General features: G+C 40.0%; 1 protein-coding gene across 5 annotated transcripts in view; it reads right to left on the bottom strand.

The window, feature by feature from the left end:
- lrrk1 (leucine-rich repeat kinase 1) overlaps positions 1–18830 on the bottom strand; it is a 49533-nt gene extending 30703 nt beyond the window's left edge. The window contains exons 1-10 of one of the 5 annotated variants that reach the window (XM_088641162.1): positions 18696–18830; positions 15637–15791; positions 9608–9774; positions 6423–6594; positions 5846–6025; positions 4185–4333; positions 2838–3064; positions 2347–2474; positions 949–1112; positions 521–658 (exon numbers count right to left, since the gene is read on the bottom strand). In XM_088641162.1, coding sequence (XP_088497288.1) covers positions 521–658; positions 949–1112; positions 2347–2474; positions 2838–3064; positions 4185–4333; positions 5846–6025; positions 6423–6594; positions 9608–9774; positions 15637–15703 — 1392 coding nt within the window. In that variant the 5' untranslated portion in view covers positions 15704–15791; positions 18696–18830. Of the gene's footprint in view, positions 1–520; positions 659–948; positions 1113–2346; positions 2475–2837; positions 3065–4184; positions 4334–5845; positions 6026–6422; positions 6595–9607; positions 9775–13444; positions 13811–15636; positions 15792–18090; positions 18247–18286; positions 18493–18695 lie in introns of those variants that run through there. The other 4 variants (XM_088641160.1, XM_088641163.1, XM_088641161.1 and 1 more) reach the window with 4 other exon arrangements.
- Between the last annotated feature and the right edge of the window lie 786 nt (positions 18831–19616).

Raw genomic sequence — 19616 nt, 5'->3', positions numbered from 1 at the left:
AAAGATCTGCTGTTGCGGTTAACATTAAATAAGAAGTCCTTTCAATTTTACTTACAAACATTTTTCAAGATGCGCTAAACAGTTTCAAGCACTTTGTACTACACATTTTCATAATGCTGCCAACAGTTTTAAGCAGTGTAAATATGTTTTAATTAGATCCCCTGTCATCAACTTTATGATTTGCTATTCTGCCTCCTTAAATGAGATCCACTGACAAAGTATAATTCAGGCACATTGTTTTACTTTGTTATTTGTACAAACACAAATGAGCACGTAAAGAGAAATGCTATGTTAACAAAACAGAAATTTAAACCCACAGTTGGACTGCATGCATGGCCTGCTCAGCTGTTTGTTTCATTAACAGCTCCACCTTGTGGATGATGGCTTAGAAGGAGCTTAAGTAAAACCTCTAGATTTATGGACTGGAAAATCTTCAGTTTTAAATCTGAAATCTTTTAGTTTTGTGGTTACACTGTTCCGTGTTAAAAAAAACAGCCATCTTGTGTCCTGTCAGAATTACCTCCAGCTGAAAAATATATGATGGCAACTCCTTCAGGTTGTTTTCAGAGAAATCAACTTCTTTCAGATGATTCTTCCAGAAGATGGAAATAGTGTCCGGAAGGTTCTCTATGCAATTGGAGGAAGCCTTGCAGTATCTCTGCAGATTTCAAGCAAAAATGAAAATCACTGTAGAGCTTCAGTACTCTTATTTTCCCAATTTCCACCACTAGGATACATCAACAACCTTTTAGACAGAACCTGAACCCCTATGTTACAAAACATTTCTATGGATCCAATTAAACCCCTCCATGCTTTTTTAAAAACATATCGTACAGTATGTCTGAGCAATGTCTGCCCTGTGGTATTTCACAGAGATACAACTTGGCTTTCTTACTGCTCCTGGAGTAGAGGCAGAGACCACCTCAACTCTGCTCGCTCTGTACCTACCAAAGGACATGCCCAGGGGTCTGGAAACTCTTTAAGTTTGTTTCTGGAAACATTCAGGCTGATGAGAGATTTGAAGCAGTGAAGAGCTGGACAAGGAAGTGTGGCGAGTTGGTTGTCTGAGACGTCAAGTTCCTGTAACTTCCGAAGTCCAATCCAGTTGGTTTCTGAAATGAGGCAGTGAACTCTTACAGATACCTAGTCAAAGGATAGAAAGGCTTTTCTATACAGACAGGGATCTGCTCTTTTCAAGCCCTGTCAGACTATAGACAGCTGATCCAGGGCACTGTGCCTAATCACAAAAAACACATTTCTCCCTACTTGGGGTTCTAACACCAACAAGATTTACAAGACTTTCAAGATCTAGGTTTATCTAAGGTCTCAACTTGCAGTAACCTTCTCAGTGCATAATATACAGATCAAGTCAATGATTTTACCATTCCCTAACATCGGTTTAATCCCTGATCACAGCTACCATCTGGGAAAAGATATGCCAGTGTACGGGCCAGCTCCACCAGACTCCGTAACAGCTTCTTCCCGCAGGCTGACAGGCTCCTCAACATCCTGGAATCTACTTGCACCCGCCCCTATTCCAGAAACAGGGTTTATATCCCCCCAGTGTGTTGTTTATATTGTATTATGTATTTACCTTGTCATTTGCACTTGGCACTATGTGTATCCTGTCTACAATGTCTATGTCAGTGTCCTGTCTGTATTTGCACCGCGGACCAGGAAGAACAATATTTCGTTCCACTGTTTACTTATTATTTGTCAGACAGACACCTAAGATCACAAATGCTGTCATATTAATATTGTACCGAACATGAAACTGTTTTGAAAACATAAACAACAAAAGAATTTAAAACTTGCAGTTTTTCAGTTTACGGCCATTTCCAATGAATGATTTATAAATATGTCTTGTTTTGCACTAAGGAATCTTTCATTTTCCTTTCAAAAATGGCTCCCAACACACAGAGGCAGAACAGATTAAAATTTCATGCAGAAGTCTGCATCACACTGGAAAAAGATGCTTTTAGGATGCTAATGGAGACTGTAAGAGGGATTAATTTATTTAAAGATCCCATAATAATAAATTAATCATCCATGTTCACATTTTATTCCATCCTTGAGTTTTCGTGTTGATGTTGACAACTCTGGTGTTCGAAATGTGAAGAGATGTGTTGATTAAATAACCAGGTTCAGTCGACTATTCTGTAGAAAAATTTGCCTTTTTAGGGTAACAGGAAGCTGAAATTTCCAATTTCAGCCCACGCATTTCATCACATTTGTACTTATGTGTTTTTCACATGTAAAACCTTCTGTATGACCAAGCAGCCCTGCCCCTTCATGTGAGCCCACTCTTTGTGACTGACATTGTTGCTACATCGCACACTACCGTACCATTTGGAACATCGAATAACGCCACCAGCTTGTTCTTTGCTGCTATGAGCTTCTGTAGGCTTTTGAGGTGTAACAGCCCGGAAGGAAGACTGACCATCTCATTTTGCGAAAGGTTGATCTCACGTAACCTTTAAGAAAAAGAAAATACCCAGACTGAGCACAAAAGATCCATGTGATTGCTTCATAATTAAACCAAAAACACACCAACACCGAAAAGCAATGTATCTTAAGATATTGTCAAGCAGTGTTTTCACTGAAGACATAATAATCCTCACTTTTGTAGATACTGGTGGGTACTTTACTCCCACATACTGTACAATGTTACTGTACCATCTGTGGGATTATGACTAATGCTTCTGAAACAGAATCCCTCCTAAAAATTGGGATTAAACCGTAATCAATTTTTTTAACTGCTGGTTGTAAATGTATTTTTGCTCAATTGGATTCTGTAAAAAAACAGGCCTCCCTCCTGATGTGAAGCGGACACACACCACGTGCAGATGATTTCTTTGGAGGAGCGGCCAGCGGGCAGGTCTTTCAGCCGATTGTCGGAGAGGTCAAGGCGCTGCAGGTGGATGAGCCCCCAGGGGACGACAGAGGGCAGGTCGGAGAGGCTGTTGGAGGAAAGGTCTAGCTGGGTGATGCGGCACGAGATGTCCATGAGCCAGTCGAGGTCCAGCCAGGGCAGCTTCAGCTGGGCCCAGCGCACCGACAGAGCCTGGAGGGGACACGGACGCAGAAAATCAGTCCCTGACTTTCATTCGTAGACTGCGTGTGGGCTAGTTAGAAAAAGCTCTCAGTATGGCAAAGGTCTCAACGTCTCAGAATTTAACATTCACAAATTCGCTAGTTTGCGATGCGGTCTGGCCAACAGGATCTCGTATGGAAGAAGAGCCAAGCAGGATGAAACTGAGCCAAAGGTGGTTAAGTACATCTTGCAAATGAGCGGCTCAGTTAACTAGAATCATGGGACCAATCTAGCTAGTGAGTGAGCTTCTCCCTGCCTCCTGCCCAAGCACCCACTACCCAGCATTCCCATGTCAGCGTGCTCTTGTATCTGTATTGTAACGTCAGTGTAGAAGGCGTGAAGAATGATAGGCTGGAGATGACTTTACAGTTTTAATCGCCCTTTTCATCATGGAGGCAGAGACACAAAGTGCAGTTTTATTTGAACTAATTTCTAGAAGCTGGTGATGACTACTGTTTGTTTGAATCAATCAATGTTATTTTAAGTAACTTAAATTTAAACTTTAATTAACTTCAAGCCAATACATTAGTACTGGAGATAACATACTGTACAAGAGATAGCATAAGGTTATTTATGACCTTTAATTATACATACTACTGCATATACTGTAGAACATTACACAACAGTACAGGGGTGAATTAGGTTATATGCCAAACTGGCCATTAGCAACAGTTCTCTGCCCCAGACCTTCATGAATGTCGAAACCCTACTGTATTCCCTTACACAACTTCTCTTCATGTTTATGGAAGTAAAACAAAATCTCAGCTATGTACGGAGATCTGTATAGAGAAAAAGCTACAAACTCTATGACTGTGAAAATCAAAGATGAGAAAAATCCACAGCTGTAAAGAAAGAAGCATGAATAAAAAAGAGGAGACAGAGAAGGGGTTGTTTTAAGGTGAACAATAACTTCTTCCTGCTATTGACTTGCCAGCCATGTTCACTGAATTACACCCGGATTATGTGCAATTAAATGTTGAAAAGAGACACATATACTGTAGTACAGCAGCCCTGCTCTCTGATACAGCAGCTCATGAATGCCTTCCTGGTGAACTGTAAGGTCAATAAGCAAAACTGCACTGTTACTCACATCACTCAGCTCTCCACTGCACTCTGGATCACTAGGTTCTATGTAGTGTTTCCTTAGAAGTTGCTTGAAGAAGGCAGGGTGGTCCATCAGGGTATAGGATGTGAACACAGCCCCATTTTGCAGCAGAAAGGTGGAAATCTCTTCATTTCCTAACGAACATAAGAAAACGGGTCGATTTTCAAAGTTAAGGACATCCCCAGCCAAACCTACAGTACATTATGTAAGGAAGTACAGTTCTATGCACAAATAAAAAAAGAGGAAATGGCCTGTTTGAAATCCAAAATGTTTTCTATACTCTGTGCCATATCCTGTTTTGCTCTTATCAAGATTTCATTGTTTTAAACAAGATTTGATTTTTTTAAACATATTTTGTCTTTTCAAAACTATGCTTTGAAAAAGCTTTGATCACCTCTACTAGAATATGATCACAATGCATTAAATGTATGGAGTTGTGTGTGAAATACCTTCATCTTCCAAGTATTGAAGTTTCAAGCAATGATTGTGCATTTCTTGTGCAAGTGCATACAAACCTTTCCCTGCCCACAGCAAAAACAAATTACTGAAACCTTCCTGTTTGTTGTATAATTAGGAAATAAACGAGCAGGGTACAATGCTCTCAGCCCAGTCAATGGACAGTGGACAACTGAGTGAGAACTCAGTACTTTTCACGAGCAAACTCAGTTTGACAGAATGGCAAAATACTATGTGGAGGGCAGGAGTACAGTTCATTTAAGCCTTCCCCTCATGTAAAAAAGGCTCTTGACTGGACTGATAAGGACAGTTTTATACACATGGTATTCTAGAAACTGGTTTCCAGTTCATAATGGAATGTTTCATCAGCCTCTTCCAGGAACTAGCAAGGATCCAGATTTCTGACTGCTGTCCCAGCTGTCCAATTTTAAATACAGAACACCTGCAATGTGGCTCAGCAACAAAGAAGTCTGAGTTTAACCTGACTGGGACTAGGAGAGATATGTGACAACTGGACATTGCAATATTCTTTCTGCGCTGGTGTTTAAATATACATTCTTTCTATACATGTCCCTTTTCCTAACACACCTTTCATGCTGTAACTTCTTGCATCCCTACAGCTGTGCAAAACTACAACTGTCAAACTCTACTCCGAGGCACAGAATGAAAAAAAAAATGCAACGTCCATCTGAGGTCTGTCGCCATTGCGGGGTTAACAGTGCGCGGCCTTTGATTTTTGCAGAAGTCCCTGAGCCGGAAGGAGCGTGGTGCCCAGCGAAGTGAAAATGAGCACGCTGCAGGCAGGTAGAAAAAAGGGAAGTGTAGGAAAGCCACGAGAAATCAGGCTCTCACAGCAGCTGTCCGGCTTAAGCTGAACTTAACAAAACCAGAAGAAAAAAAAGGAGAAAAGGGCGTAATCAACAAGAAAATTGTGAAGACATAAACTGTCTTTAATGTTGACTGGCTCCTCTGAACTGTCCCTTCCCCAAAAGGGGGAACAGGGGGTTTCATACTTGGGTGTTCCCAGAACATGTGGCTCAATCAGTTGAATGAATGGCCTCCTTCCACCAGAGACATTCTGATGTAACGAGGAGCCCTGTGTTTTCACAAAGCCTGAGAAAGAACTCCACCCCCGGACACTCTAGAAGCATCTGCTCAGCATTTCCCTTCTGGGATATGGCCTATCCCACCTGCTCTCGCTGCCGCGTAGAGTGGTAATCCTGTAATGACAGCGAAGTCGTGAGTTCTTATTGCACAGTTTTCAGCATCAGCCTGGTAGGTGAGCACCAGCAGCTTCACTACCTCCAAATGGCCCTGCTGGCAGGCTGTTGCCAGCATCCAGTTCAGTAAGTCTTTCTGGACACAAGGCCCTGGAAAAACAGAACAATTACAATCAACTCACTACATCACTTCACAGGGACCCTAACAAACACACTCCTGCATATCCCCAAAACGTGTCCGAGCAAAAACTTGTTATGTCAACAGACAAAACATGAAAAACATCTGAAACAATACAATGATGCTTCTGTAGAGCAGGGAAGCCAGACTGAAACGGCTGTTCGATATTTGATCAACTGTAGCAAAATAAATAGGGGCTATAAAAGAGATTCTTGCCCCACGTTATTATGGTATTCTGCATTAAACTGCAGAAAATGAAGAAAAATATCCCGTAACTCTCATTTTCTTTTAAAATTAATCCAAAAATGTACTATAAAAACAACAGCCTACAACAGACGCCCTCCAAAGTGTCACTCCCCTGAGACTTACCTGGTATGGAGTCCAGTAGCTCCTTGACCACATGCTCATGACCAAAATATGCAGCAAGTACAGCCGGATTGTCCTCACTGGGCTGTTTGGGCACCTGCACTCTGACCTCCTTCAGCAGATACTGAACACTCTCCAGGTCTCCACTCCCAGCAGCAAGGGAAAGAAGCTGATGCTTTATCAAAGTCACGGAACAAAACACAGTATGTCAGAGGATTTCTCTCTGTTCCTCAGGGTCTGAAACCTATAAACAAAAAGCCTCATTGTTCAAACAAGACATCTCATGTGTCAGATTCTGTTCTCTAGAATGTCACTTCCTTCTTTTCAGGTACTTTAAACAGATAAAAATCTGTCAGAATTATCAGTAGCCTTGTTCCTTAGCAAAATGTACAGTAACTGTATCTCTGCATGTAGTACAACTGTGGTTGTAGATGGATGAGGAAGATTTTGCAGTGTGGGAGAAATGGTTTGGCTCTTGTGCTTTAAAAAATCCCCTAAAAGAAATATTTTAGAATATAGTAACAGAGCAGTAAACCTGGCCAAAAAATGACATTACACATTTGAAAGCATTACTACCAAAACCACACATTAAGCTTCTTACCATACGATTAGTTTTAAAAAATGAGAATCCAGGGTTTATAAACAGTGTATGGCTTTTGCAGATAATGAAATTCATGCACAATTTGCTATTGAAAAGCACTAATAAGAAATAAATCATTTCTCTAGTGCGAGTCTTTCATTTTAAATAAATGAAAATATCATTTATGCTTTATTTCATTGTTTACAAGTTTGAAATCCTATTAGAGTGTCTATGATGTATATGCTGTAGCATATAAAATTATTAAAACAGTTACCTTCCCCCATAATTCAATTTGTTACGTATAGTATATTAAGTCAATGTAACAAAAATAAATCTGGAAAACTGTGAAAATAGCCACTTGTCCATTGTTCTGAAATTAATGCTGACATTAATTGCTCATATTAATGCTTCAGAGAACGAAAAATTTAAATGAAGTGCACAGCAACACTAGATAAAATCTCCACAGTCTCCTGGGTCTCAAGAAGCTTCTTTTTAGAGTTAGAGTAACTTGACACAAATCAACAAATATTGAGACAATGTCAGCCAGTCACAGAACACTGAAATTAGCAAACCATTTCTGTCAGGTTTTTTCAAGAATGGTAACATTTTGTTTGCCAATACGTCTGACTTGAGCGTTTATATAGCGTTTATAGCTCCATAACAAAGAAAATAGATACTCGGTGCACTACAATTACCTGGTTATACAAATGAAAAAAAAACATGTAAATTTGCACAGGGGCACAAACAACCCTGTTGAAAATGTCAAAGATCAGCTCCTGGTGTTTCATTCTAAGACGTGGAAGATAAAACTCTCCCAGCACCGCTGGTCTGCAGATGGGTAATGCAGAGTGTAGGGGGATTATGTGTCTATAATACTGAGACACTGAATAATCCTTTCCACTGAAATAAGCACTTTGTATATACTGTACATGTTTTTACTGTATATATACAGATAGAGATATCCTGTATGGAGTGGTGTGGGAGGTATGTATACTATATATACTGTATGTACTGTACCTCCCACACCAGAGCAGTTTAATCAAATAAATGTAATCATTATGTCAGAAATACGTCAGGGGCCACCTGCTGTTAGGTCTCTTTTCCAGAATGCCTCTAATGCTTGGCAGGTCATTAACATCTAAACAGGGTCAGCAAAGGCTCTTACGAAGGTAGGGGAATTTCCCAGATCACACTTCCATTCATCAACCCCATAACTTGCAACCAGCACCAGCTCTTAATGCTGCAACTTTCACGCTCTGCTTTCATGTGAAAAGATGCCAAAAAGACACTTTCCGCTGCTGCCGTTTCCCCGTTATCCCTAATGGGCGGGAGCAAGGCCATTATCTGTCAGAGCCGCAGCATCACTGATCACATTACTTGGCTTGCTAATGTAATTGCAGGCAGCATCACATTTGCTGTTCCCCTTTGCCCTGCTTTCGAAACCACTTTCAGTGGAGCCGGATACGCATGCACCTTTCTACAACTGTCTCTTTCTTGGCTGTAGGACTTCAGAACCTTTAATGCAGGCGTATGTGGCTGTTGTCTGAATCGGAACTGAGCTGGTGTCTTCAAAGTGCACGCACGAAATAATTCTTTTATAAACGGGCGAAGGGAATGACTTCATTGCCTCTTAGGTTGTTTACCATTAGCATCATCAGCACTGGAACTATTTACTGACAGCTACAGACATGACAGCCCTTCTCACAGGTGCTCAGTGCCCTATACTCATTTCATGCTCTCACTGTCGATCACAATTATACAAGACTACCCCTACCCCAGAGCTAAGAGCATGTACAGCACTGCAAATACAAGAATGCCATAAGCATTACTGTTCCCTGGCTTTCACATCTCTTTTGTTGAAAACCTGTCACCCTCAACCACACCGAGTAGCGATGGATGCTTTTGTAAAATCTTTCGGCACTCATGAGGGATACTCTTCCGGGTCAAACACGGCACATCCGTGCTAAACACTCTTGGCTGTACGCTCTCCGACAACATCTGCATTATTCAAAGTAGCATGAAAAATTAAAAACATGCCAAAACTCATAATCATTATTCCCTTTGGTTGGCAGTGAGCGCTACAAAACAAGAAAATTGCACTGGATCTAAGCATAGAGTTTGTAAACAGTTTCCTGCAATGTCAATAATAGTATCCAGTTCTTCCTTTTTTCCAGGAGCTACTGACAAACTGCCAGGCATCTCAGTGCTTTCATTTTCCCTTTACTGAAGAAGACAATGGGGATGAAAAGCCAGGTGACTTCCCTTTCAACGTCTCAAGGCGCAACATCAAATTGTGCTCTGATAAGTAACCCAACACAGCCCCTCTGGTATGTTTTATTTCCTTCGTCTAGATGCACGGCTAAATTATTTCCATATATGCAATGATTCCTCAACAGAAACAGAAAAAAAGTGTTCAGGGATTTAACTGACTTTTATAGAACATGCTATTGGAAAAAAACAAAAAGGAGACAGCAGAGATAAGGCATAATATTTCATAATTGCATTTTCTTCTATTTTGGAGCCGACCATGCGCACACTGATGATGCTACATGCACAGAGACCCTTCCACCCCCACCCCCAGCTGTAAGAATCAATGCTGTGCTCTTACCTTCTCCAGCTGCGCCCTGCTGGTCTCCCCACATGAGAGCCTAATCAGCTCCCGGGCCTGTCGGCTCTCTCCGGCTCGGTATGCGGCCTGGATGTTGTCGATGGTCGGGGACTGACTCAGAGCAGTACTGCCCAGGATGGACTGCTTGCTTCCCATGTCCACAGTGCCTGCCACAGAAGCAGAGAGAGCAGCCCCCCACGTATCAGTCGGGCTACAGCATCCATGCCGTGCTGCGCTCCAACAGCCTCGTTCAGCAGGAGCGCAAAATATAGGTCACAGATATAAAGAATGCATACACAGTAACTCCCTAACGGATCAACTTATTGCACATGGAGCACAGGTTGGGAAAGTGTAAAAGCTGCCCCCTTCTCTCCATGGTCTGCCTGTATCTCCAATTTAAGAGAGAAGGACAGTAGGCAGACTTTTAAGAAGAAGGGGACAAGTATTTATTGGGATATGTAATTGACAAGACCTCAGTGTAATGACTTAATCAAAATCAGATGGGACTGTACTACAAACTGAAGCTTCTGTGTGCTCAATGAACCCTAAAGCAAAAATGAAATGTGTCCTTGTTAACAAAACGAGTGAATGCAGTTCAAAGGGAGAAATACTGTAACATTCTGCCCAAATCCCCCAAAACTGCCTGGTTCGAGCGGGGTTTTTTTACGCAACATATATTGTTACGACTGGGTATTTCCAGTAGGTGAAAGATTATAGTGCTCGTTTACATCCCATTTAAAAGAAAAGAACCCTAGGCTAATCAAATTAAGGATCAGCAATCCCAGCTTTTCTTTATCTTGTCTCACAAATAAGTGCCTGTGTTTCAGACTTCTCCCAGCCATTGGTGAACTCACAAAATAAATATTCCACATTTCATTTGGACAGTTGAATCACCCGAAACACTGTTTGTCAATAACTACAGTAGGTCAGAACATACTGTAAGGAATCCTTCCATTATACTTCCCTGGATACTGAGGCTATAAGTGAGGCTACCTGCAATGGAGAAAGCATTGAAGAACAAAAATATTTTTAGTTTTAAATTATTTTTGATTAGTAGTGTGTGATTGGTGTATTGTGATTGGTAAATCACAAATTATTAAGGTATTTCGCGCTGCTTTGGGGAAAAGAAGGGCTTACATCTTGATGTCATCATCATAACATTTTCCTTGGTAATATAATGTTACTTATTTTGAACAAAAGGAACCTGTATGTGAATAGACATAATACATAATTTACAAAGGAACAAGTTATAGGTTTATTCCATGCTGAAAAAAAGAAGAAAGAAAACAACGTTTTGGCCGTGGAGCCTTGGCCGTCAAACCTGAAGAAGGCTCCACGGCTGAAATGTTGTGTTTTCTTTCTTCTTTTTTTCAGCATGGAATAAACCTATTAGTTGTTCCTTTGTAGCCTACGCATGCTGACGCTGCTACCCACCTGAACTAATACATAATACTGCTCACTTCAATGAAAACTTGGATCCATTACAGGTTCTAAGTGCAAACTGCACCAATAATATACTTAAAGCAAAAAGATGATTAAGGTACTGTACATACAGTATCTACAGAGAATTAAGAAACCGGAAAAGTCAGCTAAAAATACACCCCTGTATATGTACTGTAGCTACTATTGCAGCAGGCCACACAATTTTATCTTAAGAAACATAATAGGGCTCTAAGATTATTATGCTACAGAGCTGTAACTAGCACTGTTTTGAGGAAGCTAAAAGTCTTATGACAGCCTCTTTAATTTCCAGTACACTGCATCTTGATAACAAAGCTATATGAATAATTAAGCATCTGAGTCAGACAGCCATCTGAGAAAGCCTCAGGGACTGTAACCATTAGAACATAAACCAGATATCAATACAGCCTATACAGGACTAAGGCCAGGAACTCTGAAGGGCAAAGAGTAGAGGACAAGCATCAGAGTTAATATTAAGGAAACTACAACAAAGGCATAATTGGAAATTGCCAGTGTCCACTTGTAGAACACACACATTCCAGGTCAGGACAGGACACCAGCCTTTGTTATTTGGGAGACTGATAGCCTGTGGACAGACGTAGTATAATTCTGTAGAGATGGCTTTTTAAAATCTAAATACCATGATCTTCTGTAGTATATTAATACATCATGATCAATACACAAAACGTATAACTTTAAATTAATCCTTACACGGAAAATGCGCTTATTTCAGACTCCAATTAGCAGTGTCTTTATATTTATATTTGCTTGGTACTGGTAAATATATTGACTGCTATCAAAATAAAGGACAAAACTACAGGCATTAAACCCCTCTTTCCTGTATTCTACTGGATCAGCATGATCTAAGGGGCTTGTTTTGCATTTCAGCAAAAATAGACACTGCTGGGCCTTTCAGCATCGATACCTTGTTTTCCTCTCAGTACAAATATGAAAGGAAGCAGCACACCACCACTTTAAAGAAACTGATCGATACTTAAAAAGAGACATCTGCTCATCGCAGGAAGACTCTTTCAGCTTTTTAAAAAGCAACCGTTTTTCAAGTAAGGAAAATAAAATGGCTAAAAAAGTTAAAAAATAAGGTTCAGTCCCTCTCCTATAAACTCAATTAGCTTTGAAAACCAAAGGTCTTAATTGCCTGTTGGAGAATATATGTTTTATGGCGTATATTGTTATCTCTTGGTACTTCATCACCAAAATACAGGTATTCCATAAAATATTAGCAGTGTGACAGATGATCTAGGTTTAAAAAAAACAAAGACTGCCTTCTCATTGAGAGTGTAATGAATACATTGGCTTTGCTGTGATCCCTTAAATCTTCAGATGATTGGGCATTGGACAGTACTGGAGTTATTTCCCGGCATGTTTACGGACTTATGAGAGAAAAAAAATGAAATAAAGCTGATGATAGGCATTTCATGACAATGCTTAAGATGAAAAAAGAGAATAAATCCCACATTTAGACCTTTCTGTCCCACATAATGGAACTGAAAACTGAAAATAGGTTTATAAAAATAACAACACAATCTCTGTTTTAAAAAAATGCAATAAGGATAAGACAGCAGAAACAACAATAAGAATAAAGCCTGAAAAAAAGTGGGTTGCAAGGATTGTAGGACATTTCTTACACAAAAGGTAATACACAAGCATAAAGCAAAGACAACCAGCAGGAACTGGTGTTTGTTTGAACAGTGGACACTAAAACACTGACCCAGGTTCATCTTTAGTTACAGTACATCTGTGCAAGGGACCACCAGTGCACAGCATTTTACCAACTCACAATATAAACCATAGAAATATGCTGGACCATGACTATACATACACTGTACTCACATATACACATTTATATACAGAATAAGCATACAAACAGCACATTTTAAAGCAGAAGCTCAGAACATTGTTACATCCGCCCAGCTGTGTCTAGTCAGGTGGCCAGCAAACCAAGGCAAACCCAGTGCAAAACAATGGAGTAAACACATCCCATCCTTTGGCAAAAACATTGGCAACACTTCATAAGACTATCTTTTTCATATGCTGCAAAGTAAATAATTATTTCTATACAGATTAAGCCAGCACCTAGAAGTTTATATTGTGGTACCAATACATACAGTAGATGCGCATCACATTGTATCACATAGGTTTTTCTTTAACACTGAAACAATGCAGTAACCAAACAATTTATTTTGTGCATGCCTGAGCTTGTATAAGGGGAGATTTATTGCTGCTTAATCACTCCCTTAAGTGTAATAATTAAAATATTAAGATCAGAAGCAAATTCCCTCTCCAAAATAAGTAAAAAATAACACAAAAGGACCTCTCGGTCCTTATCAGACAGTATCGTGCGTATTCTGCTCCTACCTTGTCATGTTATGTGAGCAAATCTCTCTGGCACATCCAGCATCCTCAGTCTTACAAGGCTAGTTTGTTTTCACTTTAAAAGGAACGACAACACAGCTCGTGTCCTAACCCTGTTTCGTTTGGGGACGTTGGCCGCAGTCCGGGGTGCGATCTCTCGCTCTCTGGTCAGGGGAGAGTCAGGGGATGCCTCTTCGTTTGGGAGGCAGGCTTTCCTGCTCAGCGCAAGGACAAGACTGGCCTGTGCTGCCCCACTACCCATTACAGTGAAATCCAGCCCTCCCAATCCTGACTGGAGATGCACAGGGGAACAAATCTCTCTGTCGCCTTGGGGTGACCTCCAAGCCTGAATTCACTAGTGCAGCAGCAGATGGCTTAAGCACCATGCTACGGGATTAATACAGTCTCCTTTCTCCCTGCTTTGGAGCATTTGGACAGAGCAACACTGTACTATATTCCATGAGTAAACACAGCACTATTGTATTCCATCTGCAAAATGACAGGATGAGATTGCCTCCTTGAAGAACTGATTTGTAATTCTATACACTGGGTATAGTTTTTTTAACTGCAATATTTGTTTTTATTTTTAAGATAATTAAAAATAATGTATTTTTAATGTTTTTTTTTCAGGTTCCACACATAGATTTCCCCCTTCTGTTTTCCGGGGCCAAAATGTCAGTTTTGCACCCCTTTGAATCCGGACTCATTAAACACAGCTGCTAATTTCAATAGCAACCTGGCTCCTTGCAGCTGAACAGTAAAAAGATGTGCATGAGAGTAAGCATGGTTTAAAACAGCGTTGTGATTATAGACAGTATTTGTTGTAAAGCTGATTATGAACATGGAGAAATACTGTATACTGGTCCTGCCGTAATTTTGTGTTGTGCGCAGCACTTTACAGGAGAGAAAGCAGTAATTTCCCATTAGCCCTCTATGGGTGAGAGGAAAAAAAACTCCCAACAGGAAGAGTGCTCAACAAAAGCCTTCTGCACCTCCACTTCAGACAGCACTACAGATTTAAAACAGCTAAAAACAAAACTCATGTCATGCTACAAAGCTTTGCTGATGTTATTTGTCTCTTTCAGTTCTTGCTTCTATTTTTAAAGCTCAGATACTCTGATTTCCTGAAATGCTTTTTTTTATTTTACAGAAAACAGTTATATTTAATGCAGTTTAACTTGAAATTCTCTTGCTTCTTTTTTACTTCTGCAGATACAGTAGATGCATTAACCTTAATAATGTGGTGCTGAACGCAAAGTTAATTACTTTAAAGAAGTACTTTCAGGATGACTCCAGGTGAAAATACCAGAGTGCTCTGGTCTCCCACAAGAGAGGTTTTAACTAGGTATACTTTTAAAGAGATCTATAGTACAAGTCTTGCATGACTGTGACCACCATTCCTCTACGGTCAAGTTGTCTTTATTCCCCTATTTGTTACTTCACTATGAAACAGAAACCCATCTTCCCACACTGGGGAAGAAGATGCACAGTTAGGGACACCACTTCTGTATTTTATTTTTTACTTTTTGTTGTTTTTCAGAAAGAGGAATACCAACAGGGATAGCAAAACTCACATATGTATAAACAATAAATATAAAACACAGAACTAGAACATAAGTACAATATTTTAAGCTGCACAGCAAATATTAAGTTGTTAAAGGGTATATTGCTTGGAATATATAAGACTTTTAAAATATCATAAAATTCTGTGTACTGCAATAATGAGGTTAATTTCGTATTAAATAAAACAGGCATACATTGCTGTACACAGTACTGAAAATCTCTGCAGGATCCAAAAACCATCAGAAAAGGATTCAAACTATGTACACAGCACACAAACTAATTACATCTTGATGAACTGTAAACACACCGAAAACACTGAAAGACTGAGAAACTGATTTAAGAAACATGAAGAGCATTTCAAAGTAGATCTCAATCAGACTAAAAGTGGAAGCCATAAAAAGGCTAGTCTGTCCAGGAAAAACCTATGCACTCACTTCTCCTGTCTGGGGTCAGTTATGACAAACCACATTTTTCTCCTTAGCTGCAGAAACTACTTCTGAAACAGAAAACAACTAAATCAGCAGACGTATTGATCTCTGGATGAAGTGTCAAAACCTGTCCTGCGGCAGCACAAAAAATGAAGACGATTTTTTTCTATAATACCTTGAACGAAACGAACACTTTGTGCTTACCATCATGCTCGTCCATGCTGCCCTCCTCTCTGCCACTGGTCTCACTAGTGCCCACGGACCAGTACATCCTCTGCCAGGGTCACCCAGAGGGTAGGACAAATTCCAGTGGCCGTTTCTCAGGGCAAGAAAGCCTTCATGGCACAGCAGACGTGGTGCTGTTGGGATGAGGCAGATGATCAGAGTGATGAAAACAGAAGCTCATTGGCTCCAAAATAAACTAAAAGGGGAAAACAAACCTAACTTGATAACTAAATAAAACTTTAGAACAGACCTTCAGAAACTGGGCCAACTACTAGCAGCTGTTTAATTGCTTTCTTTATTGTTTTATAGCTGTCATTGCTAACCAAAACACAACAAAATACTTTACGTTTATAATCTTGATTGAAAATTCACCCATCATCATAGGGAGGAAGGAATATAACTGTAAAAATCTAAAAGGTGCAATACTAACAAAGAGACAATGCGGGTATAGGAAACAATATGAAGATTACATTTATTTTTAACTACGAAAAAGTTATGGCAATTTTGAACGAAAGAAATAAATTGTCCTGAATTGAACTGTCTGGGTAGTATCCTTTGTTTAAAAGAAAAAAATATACATTCTCCTTCGATTTTCTAATCATCCTATGACATTTGTTCAAGTTAGACACTCCCACACTACGGTGATAATCTTGGAAAAACCTTCTGCAGTAAATCAAAGATAGGCAACTCTCTTGGAGATGACTCCAAGAAAGGACATCGAAGCACTGATTGTTCCTTTGTACAATCATACTATGGTGATATACTGTAAGCTATAAGATATAAGGTGCATCTGATTCGCACACAAAGCAAGGATGGTTCTTCCTACAAAGCCGACATCATTCCTTTTTCCAGAAACAAAAACCAGTACTCTTAAATAATTCCTGTGGCACCTCAGAAGTCTGCCATTATCAGCAAGCTGGGCCACTGTGCAAAGATGTCCACAAATTGACCGAAATGACCAATGCCACAATACAATAAACATTGAGGTGCCTTCCTTGGGCAAATTTCCAAAAGAGCTGTATTTTTAGCCTCTCAATGAAAAAAAAGAGAGTTCATACAGTTGATATGCAAATAGGATATGCAAAAGGATGTGAGGGTGTGTCAATCAAGTTCTGTCTCACACTAAGAGGAAAGAAGAGTCAGGTATACGTTGGGCCACCCATGATTCTTTCAAGAATCCAATACTTAGATGTTCATCCATAACAGTTACAGTAAAGGGAGCCACGGGGACAGTTTCTCCTGACAGCTTGTCTCCATTGTGAGCCTCTGTCAGGTGCCTGGAGTTTCAGAGTGGGCTTACAGAGGCCCTTTGCAGCTGGCTCGCAGTTACAATGCTCGGCTTCAGTGAGCAACAAGCTTTAACAGAAAAACAAGTCATTTCTACCAGCCTTGTAAAGCAAGTAACAGACAGACATTACTCACTCCTCCCTGGACTGGATAACGCCTTTGGTTGCAAGCTGACAAACAAGAAATACTTTACTTTGTCAGGCAGACAGTAGCTGGGGGTTGTTCTTCATTATTGTCAATAATAATATATTCACTACTAGCAGTGGTTGTATTCTATTCATTGGTAACCGAAATACTACAAAGCCTTCATCATTATGACCATCATTGAAAACTGATCGGCACAAAGTTACAATTTTTGAAACCAGCCAATAAGCCTTTGGCAATCTAAGGAACTTTCTTTTTTAAATGGTGTAATCTGTATTACCTTCAGATAACCTGACAGGCTGCAGTCTCCTCTTGCAAAACAAGACAGGGTGAAAGTACTCACTCTTTTGCTTTCCAGAAATGACATAATTTCGTGATTTTAGATCAGCCGGGCTAAACAGAACATTTAATCAAATGTGACACTGGCGAATTGGATAGGACTAGAATACACGACTCGTATTACATTGTTTCTTTTGCTGTTTCAGTGGCATATAAAGTATATGCAGTACAATGAACTGACAATATCAGTACCTCAGTACTCAAAGGCCTGGATTTCAATCTAGCTACTAAATCTCCAGAAGTGGAATGCACGTGTTTCTCTTTACATTTCCTTCCAGCACATCGAAAACACACAATAAGACAGTTCTAGCAAAGCCGTGCTGTCTCAGGTCTGGATAGCCAAGAGATATACCCAGTCAATGAAACAAACCACTTCAATTACCAGTATTTACGGAAAGGTATTAAAAACAGCGTAAATATTGTAAACTGAAACAGATCAGATCTTATATGAATACACTTCAGAATATGACAAAATATGTTTTGTCGGAGCAAATAGATATTTTTAATAACGGGAACCACTTCATATGCCGACATTCCTTTTAAATAATGATTTAAAAAAAACGTGACAAGAATCAAGAAAGAAATAAACATGTACTGCAACGACAAGCACGCACAACTTGCTCGTCGGACTGAGAATTACACTGTATCACTAAAAGTCACAACCTGCTAGAAGTGCTCGCTGTAACACGACGGATAATTCACGGGTCTTTCTGAACCTGCCGTTTCAGCAACAACTTCAAAGCTCAAAACAATCCAGGATCTCTTTTCTGGGGGGAAAAAATCAGGCACTCCTTGTTTTCTCTGTCTTCTGCCTGTCGCAGTGACACAGAAACCATTACAGCTTCCACAACTGACTTACCTCATAGTTTTCAAAGCAAACGTGACGTGGGATGGCCTTAATTAGGTAAGACAGAAAAGTCAGAAGCTTACATCTTTCATTCGGTTCTATAATAATCCGACATTTGTCTAGGCGTGCCTCTAAATGAGTTTGCAAAAAAAAAAAGTGTGGACTGTCGGCGAGCAGTATTTAGCTACAGCTAATACTTCCTCAATCCTCAAAACCACTCTCTTCATTAGTTTAGAGGCAGCTGTGTAACGTCACCGCCTTCTGGGTCTGCAACTGTTTCACCTGGACGTGAGACAAGAACTTCACTTTCATCACGAAAATAATCATGTTAGCTACTTGAATTTAGCCATAAACGTAACGTGCATTCAAAAGAAATCGCACAAACTGTAACTCAGCTTTAAGACAGGGCTTTATACAGTACCTTAAACAGCATTCTCTGTGAAAAGAGCAGACACAACTAATGACGCGCTCTCCGTTCGTACCGTATGGAGTTGTGCAGAGGTACAAGGCTACGTCCTACCTTCAATACTGGATACTTAGTGTACAGTATATCGACTAACTGCAGAAAAAGGCTAGACCCTGCTGCGGGACGGGGCTGGGCGTGATTAATAGAATAAAGAGAAAAGCAGAGCTGCAGCTGAGATCGCAGGAGGATATACTATAGTCAGCTGTGGAGCTGCACCTCCCTCGTAGGACTTCAGCGCTTTTTGTTAAAAATACTTTTCTTTTGGCACAGCAGTCTTTCTAATTTGACATTACGGAATGTTGGAAGGTTGGTCAGGAGATAAATTTGTTCTAACCTTTTCTTTTATTTTTGACTGACACTGCCTTAAAAGCCTAATCCCAGCCTGAACCCTAACATTAAAACGAATCTAACCCCCAAATTGTCTAACCTCTGGAGTAGCTCCGCCCTTTATCATAAAGCAAGCCCTGCTTTAGCTACAGCCTGAACACTAGTTCTAATTCTATATTTAATCACACCCTGAGCCATAGCTCATGAACACAACTTGGCCCCAGTCTTAGTCCCCTTACCAAAAAAAAAAAACCAAAACCCAAATCCTAAATGCAGCTTCATCCCTAACCCTTCACCGAAACCTTAACCAATATATTAGATTATTTCATTCAGAGAAAAGAAGCATGTCTGACAAACGTCCTTTTGCGAAAATGGGTACAGTTTGGGAAAACTACAGTCCAAAAATAGTACAGAAACCGGCTTGCTTTTGTTGTTGCATAAAACAAAATAGCAAATAATTTTTTTAAACTGAGATGTGTAAATGTATTTGGATGTGATGATGATTGTACCAACAATATGCACTCTTACAGAACCTGTGAGCTTATTCAT

This window comes from Lepisosteus platostomus, chromosome 7 (assembly GCF_059453375.1).
Source record: "Lepisosteus platostomus isolate fLepPlt1 chromosome 7, fLepPlt1.hap1, whole genome shotgun sequence".
NCBI lineage: Eukaryota > Metazoa > Chordata > Actinopteri > Semionotiformes > Lepisosteidae > Lepisosteus > Lepisosteus platostomus.
This window is presented reverse-complemented; position numbering and strand designations above follow the sequence as displayed.